General features: G+C 43.9%; 1 protein-coding gene across 1 annotated transcript; it reads left to right on the top strand.

Annotated features, from left to right (window-relative positions):
• Window positions 1-2,531: 2,531 nt before the first annotated feature.
• Window positions 2,532-6,560, top strand: LOC123165396 (aminoacylase-1). Its single transcript, XM_044583031.1, has 5 exons — window positions 2,532-3,061; window positions 3,682-4,134; window positions 4,881-5,018; window positions 5,719-5,958; window positions 6,189-6,560. Exons 1-5 carry the CDS (start codon window positions 2,657-2,659, stop codon window positions 6,300-6,302), a joined length of 1,350 nt encoding a protein of 449 aa, XP_044438966.1. The 5' UTR covers window positions 2,532-2,656; the 3' UTR covers window positions 6,303-6,560.
• The last annotated feature ends 949 nt before the right edge of the window (window positions 6,561-7,509 follow it).

Raw genomic sequence — 7,509 nt, 5'->3', positions numbered from 1 at the left:
GTAAGGGAGATGAAAACGAGAGGCAAATGGCAAATAGTGTAAATTGCAAGGAGATGAGATTTGTGATTAGGAACCTGATAGATGTTGACGATGTCTCCCCGGCAATGGAACCAGAAATTCCTTTTGATGCGGCTTGAACTACGTCGGTATTTCCCCAAAGAGGAAGGGATGATGCAACACAACTAGGGTAGGTATTTCCCTCAGTGATGAGACCAAGGTTATCGAACCAGTAGGAGAACTACGCAACACTATGTAAACGGTACCTACACACAAAGAACAAATACTTGTAACCCAACGTAAAAGAGGGGTTGTCAATCCCTTCCGGGTAAAAAGATAGATAAAACTGTAGTAGATTGGATAAATAGATCTTGCGGGAACGCGAGATAAAATAAATAACAAAAAATTGCAGCAAGGTATTTTTGGGGTTTTGGATTAATAGATCTAAAAATAAAAGTGAATAAAAATAGATCTCGAAGGCAAATATGATAAAGAAGAGACGGGGGGCCGTAGATTTCATTAGTGGCTTCTCTCGAGAAAAATAGCATACGATGGGTAAACAAATTACTGTTGAGCAATTGATAGAATTTCAAATAATTATGATGATATCCAGGCATTGATCATTATATAGGCATCACGTCCAAGATTAGTAGACTGACTCCTGCCTGCATCTACTACTAATACTCCACACATTGACCGCTATCCAGCATGCATCTAGTGTATTAAGTTCATGGAGAAACGAAGTAATGCAATAAGAATAATGACATGATGTAGACAAGATCTATTCATGTAGGAATCGACCCCATCTTGTTATCCTTAATAGCAACGATACGTACGTGTCATGTCCCCTTCTGTCACTGGGATTGAGCACTGTAAGATCGAACCCATCACAAAGCACCTCTTCCCATGGCAAGAAAAATCGATCTAGTTCGCCTAACTAAACTAAAGATTCGAAGAAGAAATACGAGGCTATAAGCAATCATGCATATAAGAGATCAAAACTCAAATAACTTTCATGTATAAAATAGATCTGATCATAAACTCAAAGTCCATCGAATCCAACAAACATACCGCAAAAAGAGTTACATTAAATAGATCTCCAAGAGACCATTGTATTGAGAATCAAAAGAGAGAGAAAGAGAGGAAGTCATCTAGCTACTAACTACGGACCCGTAGGTCTACAATGAACTACTCACGCATCATCGGAGAGGCACCAATGAGGATGATGAACCCCTCCGCGATGGTGTCTAGATTGGATCTGTGGTTTCTGGAACTTGCGGCGGCTGGAATTGTGTTTCGTCGACTCCCCTAGGGGTTTTGGATTTTCTGGGTATTTGTAGAGCAAAGAGGCGGTGCGGGAGACGGCCGAGGTGGGCACAACCCACCAGGGCGCACCTGGCCCAGGTGCGCCCTGGTGGGTTGTGCCCCCCTCGGGGCACCCCTCTGGCACTTCTTCGGCCCATCTTGTGTCTTCTGATCCAAAAAAAATCTCGAAAAAGTTTCGCTGCGTTTGGACTCCGTTTGGTATTGATTTTCTGCGAAGTAAAAACAAGTAAAAAAACAGCAACTAGCACTGGGCACTATGTCAATAGGTTAGTCCCAAAAATGATATAAAGTTGTTATAAAATGATTGTAGAACATCCAAGAATGATAATACAACAACATGGAACAATAAAAAATTATAGATACGTTGGAGACGTATCAAGCCACCGGGATAACCCCTACGTCGCTGCTCACTTAGCGATCTATCCAAGCCAACCAAGACTGCGTCTACTAGTCAGGGACTGAGAAGCCGCGAGAGGAGGGCGAAAGCGACAACGAGGACATGACCATCCCCACTACGTTTGAGTCGGACCAGCCCAAGCTACGACATGGAGCTTCGCTTCGAAAACCGCGCTGCCGAAGCGATCGGTCAGCACCACACGCGGCATAGCCCGTGGAAAGGCCACCGCCCCAACGGACTGAGATCCAGTGACTTGTTAGTCACCAGTCACTAGTGAACAGTACAGTGACTTGCCCCCTCTCCACACCGTCCGATCTAAAATCGGGCGGACAGATATGCGTGAACAATACAAGATCTACAGTGCTCGGTCAACAGTATTTCCTGCTACAATGTTTTATCTGTGACGCCCCCTACATCCAACGGCGGGCTACCCGCCAGTTACAGCGTGACTTGGCAGAGGCCATTCACTGGATCCCAGTCCCGCCCCAACGCATCAAATCCACACGCGACTGCACCGGGTCCATCTGATTTTGGGTGTGTGTATGGTGGCGCGGGTAGAGCAATAGGTTAGGGTTTGCTCTCGCCCTCAGGCGCACCCCTCGGAAGCAACCTTGTACTCCTAACTCACAAAACAACATGCATCTCGGTTATAAATTCAAGATTTTTTACACAAAACATTCTCAATTTAGCTTTCCATTTTCTAGCTAGTTTTCAGAATTATATTCTTGTGTTAAAAGAAGAATTTCTTGTCGTTGTGGCAGAATACAGTAGTACAACTCTTCCACGTCAGTTGATGCCTGATGATTACCGTCTCAGCACCAGTGGCTCCCCGCCGTCACCACCAACAACTCCAGAGTCCAACTCCCGTCTCCGCCGCTCTCCCTACTCATCGCCACGACCTCCTACCCTTTCTCGTCAGGGGGGAGCGAGGGCACGATGCGGATTCCTCTCATGGCTGGACTCACCAAGATTCTCCTCCCACTCCTCCTCCTCCTCTCCGTCGCCGCGGCCAGTTCGCCGTCGTCGGACGCGGAGGCTGTATCCCGGTTCCAGGAGTACCTCCGCATCGACACGGCGCAGCCGACGCCGGACTACGCCGCGGCGGTGGCCTTCCTCCGGGACCAGGCGGCGGCTGTTGGGCTTGAGGCGCGGACGCTGGAGTTTGCCGCCGGCAAGCCCTTGCTGCTGCTCCGGTGGCCCGGGCGGCGGCCGTCGCTTCCTTCTATACTTCTCAACTCCCACACCGACGTCGTGCCGTCGGAGCCCAAGAAGTGGGAGCACGCGCCTCTCTCTGCCACTCTTGACGAGGCATCCGGTCGCATCTACGCGCGCGGCTCCCAGGCAAGATTGCTTTCAGCCGCGATTTTTTTTTACTTGCTTCGTTTGGGCTGCAAATATGGATATACTATCATATAATGTGTAGACTACACATAACACGAAAGATAACTGCTTTAGGCCGTGTGCAGTCTCTGTTAGTATATCACAGGCAAGCTTCTTGGTTGATTTCAGTGTTCTTTCATCGACGAGCATGCTTGAGTAATCTGTCCATCTTTAATCTTTTTGGGCATGATTCGTGGTCTGTAACTTGACTAATAAGTGAATTTTTAGCACTGAATCCAATCACAGTGTTCTCTTTTGTCGCTATTGATGATGTTGAGAACTTTTGAGTTGTGACTAGATTCACTGTGGCTGTAGAGATCTATACTCCATGTGGATATAGTTCGATGCAACCTATATTACCTGAAATATATGAATTCCGCTACTAAGATTGCTGTTTCCCCTTTATAGTCCAGTAGTATTTAGCTGCATTTAGATGATATGTATGGCATGATGTGCATGATCCATCAGAGTGACCTTCGCAAACACTGCGAGACTGCTAAAAGCTACATGTGGTGTGATAAGCTGTCACTTCTACATGTTTATCTTATCTAAGAGAACTTCGCTATGGTTCATGAATGTAGGACATGAAGTGTGTGGGGATGCAGTATCTTGAAGCCATTCGGCGTCTCCGTAATGCGGGCTTTGTCCCAGATCGGAACATATATGTAATATTTGTTCCCGATGAGGAGATTGGTGGACATGAGGGTGTTGAGCTATTTGTTGCATCGAAGGAATTCAAGGAGCTGAATGTGGGATTGGTTCTTGATGAGGGGCTTGCATCCCCTAGGGAGGAGTACCGGGTGTTCTATGCAGAACGTAGTCCTTGGTGGCTTACTATTAAAGCAAAGGGAGCGCCAGGGCATGGTGCAAAATTGTATGATGGTAGTGCAATGGAGAATTTAATGAAAAGTGTGGAGGCTCTTCGGAGGTTCAGGACAGCTCAGTTTGATTTGGTTAAGTCCGAAGAGAAAGCTGAAGGGGACGTTGTATCGGTGAATTTTGCGTACTTGAAGGCTGGGACACCTACACCCACGGTTAGTTTATCCAAGTTCCTGTTTACAATGTGCTAGGTGTAATTTACGAATTGCTATTGGATCCTTCACAACATCAATTAAAAATATAAGCAGTTTGAGTACTTGCTCGCTTGCTCATTTGCTAATGTGATGTCCTTTTTCTTGATTAACCTACGTATTTTAAAATTTATTTTGAGATGACACAGTGCATAGGTTTCATATTTGATGTTTGTTCAAATTGAACAATCAGTTCCTTTGACTAGGAATTATTTATTCTATACTGAATATCTGTTTAGTATTGATTTTGTTTAGTCTTTCATGCCTAAGAATCTCTGACATGTCTGGTAGCGTGATGAGATAGGTAATCCACCTGCTAAAAAAAGAGGACCATATGATTTCAGCATTACTAAGGCTTGTTTTCTTCTTAGTTGGTGCTGGCCAGTAACGTTATGTCTCATGTTTCTTAGAATTACCATAGTTAATCACTTACATAGGACCTGATACTTTTGTGTTCTGTCCATTCTTCGAGTCAGAGAATTGTAAGTCAGTTCTTGAAGTTCATTTACTTCGAAATGTACCACGGAGTTCACAACCATGATCATGTAGACTCTGATGCTTTTATGTACTGTAACATCTTGAATTCATTGCAATTAGTATTTTCTACCTTAGTCATGTAGTTTTTGTTAAAAGGATAACACTTTGCCATCAAGTTCACCCTGATTGACTCATGTTTTCAGCTAATAAGTCTAATTTCACTCTTATTTCAGGGTTTTGTGATGAATCTACAACCATCTGAAGCAGAGGTAGGAATTGACATTCGAATCCCTCCTAGTGTTCATACTGAAGCACTAGAGAAGCGTCTTGCTGAAGAATGGGCACCTTCTTCACGCAACTTGACTTTCGAGGTATGATGTTCTTGACAGGGCAATTACTTATGCCTTGTCAACATATATAATCATCTATGCTGTGGAGAGCTTACATTATATTTGATGTTTCTTGAATCGTGTTCTTTGTCATGGGGGATACCCATTTGAAATGAAGGTTAATTTATCATTCCTCTTCTGCACTGTAAATCTTTTGATTTGTCTTTTAAATTATGAAAAAGGAAAGAAATATCTAACACAAAATATGGGTAGAAAGTTTTCTAGAATAATTGAAGAAGGTTAATTATCTTGTAATTATTCATTCAGTTGAAGGGTTGAAGTAATTATTGAGGTTTGCTGTGTTAGTTTGTATTAGCTACTTTTTATTGGGTACTGGGGGTTGAGGGTGTTTTTTCTGACTGTCTAGTGTGTTAAATGACTGTAAGATAGGAGTATTTCATTTGGTGTACTAAAGCCTGAGCTTCTATTGGTGAAAACTGATTCATGTTCAGTTTGTGCCTGCTACAAATACTTTAAAGGCAATGCATGCTGAAAATTTGCGAAAGGCAGATAAAAAAAAGCTTGTAAACGAATAATGCTAGTGTAACACTTTGATGAGCAAAACGAAGGAGCAGTTGAGCTGAGAGTTTCCTTTTATTTTAATTTTGGCAATCTTGTAAGGATAATATTACATGGTGCATAAGTTTTGTAATCAAGTTTCTTCTTGATGTCTGTTTGACAGTTCAAACAGAAGGGCTCTGTCCTTGACAAGTTAGGGAAGCCAGCCATGACAATTGCCAACAGCTCGAACCCATGGTGGCCTGTGTTTGAAGAATCTGTGAAGAGAGCTGGTGGCAAACTTGGCAAGCCAGAGATATTTCCGGCTTCTACTGATGCTCGTTATTTCCGGGAAGTTGGGATACCAGCTTTCGGCTTTTCGCCTATGGCGAACACACCAATACTGCTCCATGATCATAACGAGGTTTGTGCCACCAAGCTCCATTTAATACATCAAGTCATCAACTTACCGAAAAATTCGATTGTCTTTCTCATATAGAATAGCATAGCTTTAGAAGTAGACACATCAACGTGCACCTAAAGTACCCGACAACTGAAATAGCAACATATTGGTCATGCTCTTACCGTTTATACACAAGAAAGTACCAATGTCCTTTACAAATACAGTACTTAAGATCAGTGCATGTCTCGCAGTTCCTGAGCAAAGATGAGTACCTCAAAGGAATTGGGATATACGAGTCCATTATAAAGGCGCTGGCCACACACAAAGATGACGGCATCGACGAGGAGTCTAGGGCAGAGCTGTGAGGAAAGATGATCTTATCTTGCCACGGCGGATATCTTGCCTCTTTGACGTGCAGTTCTAGCGCAGCAGAAGGTTTGGACAGATACATGGTTCTGTTTCTGCTCCGGCAGCCAAAGCAAAACCACAGATACGGTCCTTGTACATCTCTAATAATTTGACCTGAAATAATTCACGATACTGCATCTGTAGTTTCTCCACATATTGTGCGAGTAATGACATTTGTATACTTAAATAAGTGATGGCATTTCATCCGTCGTTCATCGGTTCTTTTTCTGGGTGCGACGGTTCCTCGCTACTTTGATCTGTCAGTGAGATACTGTGCTGAAGCTGGGAAGGATCTTGAGACTTGGATCCATGCAGCTCCTCTCTTTTCTCCGCTTCAAGTTCTCTTTCTTTCTATGCCCGGCTTGGAAGGCACGACACGCCAGTTATGTGTTGTGCACAAAAGAGATCCACTTGCTTGTCTCAGCCTGCGGTTTGCGCTTGCGATGGACCAGGTGGAATTCCTGGCTGAGTAGCAAACATGTTACCGACGCCTCCCATGCCCATTGCTACACTGCTCTTGCCCTCGGCCCGCAGCTCAGCTCACTTTCTCTGCCTTGCTCTTCTTCTCTTGGCCTATGGATCCATCACTGCCTAGCAGTGTTATATATAGCCATCTATACATTGCATCAATGTGGTGCAAAATAAGATGGTCACGCCTACTTTATGTTTTTTTTTGCGGGGACGCCTACCTTATGTTGTACGGTTGGAACTGAACGTAAGGCTTGTTACGAGCCACCTACCTTTACATCATCTACATTCACGCCTGCATTCAACTACTTGGGTAGAGTGTAACTGCGCCGCGAACTCTTTCTCCTTTGTAGTAGCGGCAATTATAACAATTGCCAATTGAATTTTAAAAAAGCACAAATTGTACTACATAAAAGTAGCAGTATACTGCATGGATGGAACACCGTCATACATCACGTGTACAACTCCATAGTAAAGGAATTGGCGAGTACCTGAGCACAGATGGGTACCTCAAAGGGATTAGGATATGTGAATCTGTTATAAAGGTATACTGGCCAAACACAAAGATGACTGCATTGACGAGGAGTTAGTGTCTAGGGCAGAGCTGTGAGGAAAGACGATCTTGTCTTGCCACGGTGAAATTCTTGCCTCTTGACATGCAATCGTGACGCAGAAGTAGGTTCCGACGAATCAATG

Source organism: Triticum aestivum, chromosome 7D (assembly GCF_018294505.1).
Source record: "Triticum aestivum cultivar Chinese Spring chromosome 7D, IWGSC CS RefSeq v2.1, whole genome shotgun sequence".
Lineage (NCBI taxonomy): Eukaryota > Viridiplantae > Streptophyta > Magnoliopsida > Poales > Poaceae > Triticum > Triticum aestivum.
This window is presented reverse-complemented; position numbering and strand designations above follow the sequence as displayed.

Bases quoted from the DNA above. Each gene is read 5' to 3' on its own strand.
- LOC123165396 (XM_044583031.1), top strand. From the start codon at position 2,657: ATGCGGATTCCTCTCATGGCTGGACTCACCAAGATTCTCCTCCCACTC. The intron at 3,062-3,681 runs GCAAGATTGCTT...TCATGAATGTAG, and splicing joins TCTACGCGCGCGGCTCCCAG to GACATGAAGTGTGTGGGGAT. The intron at 4,135-4,880 runs GTTAGTTTATCC...CTCTTATTTCAG, and splicing joins CTGGGACACCTACACCCACG to GGTTTTGTGATGAATCTACA.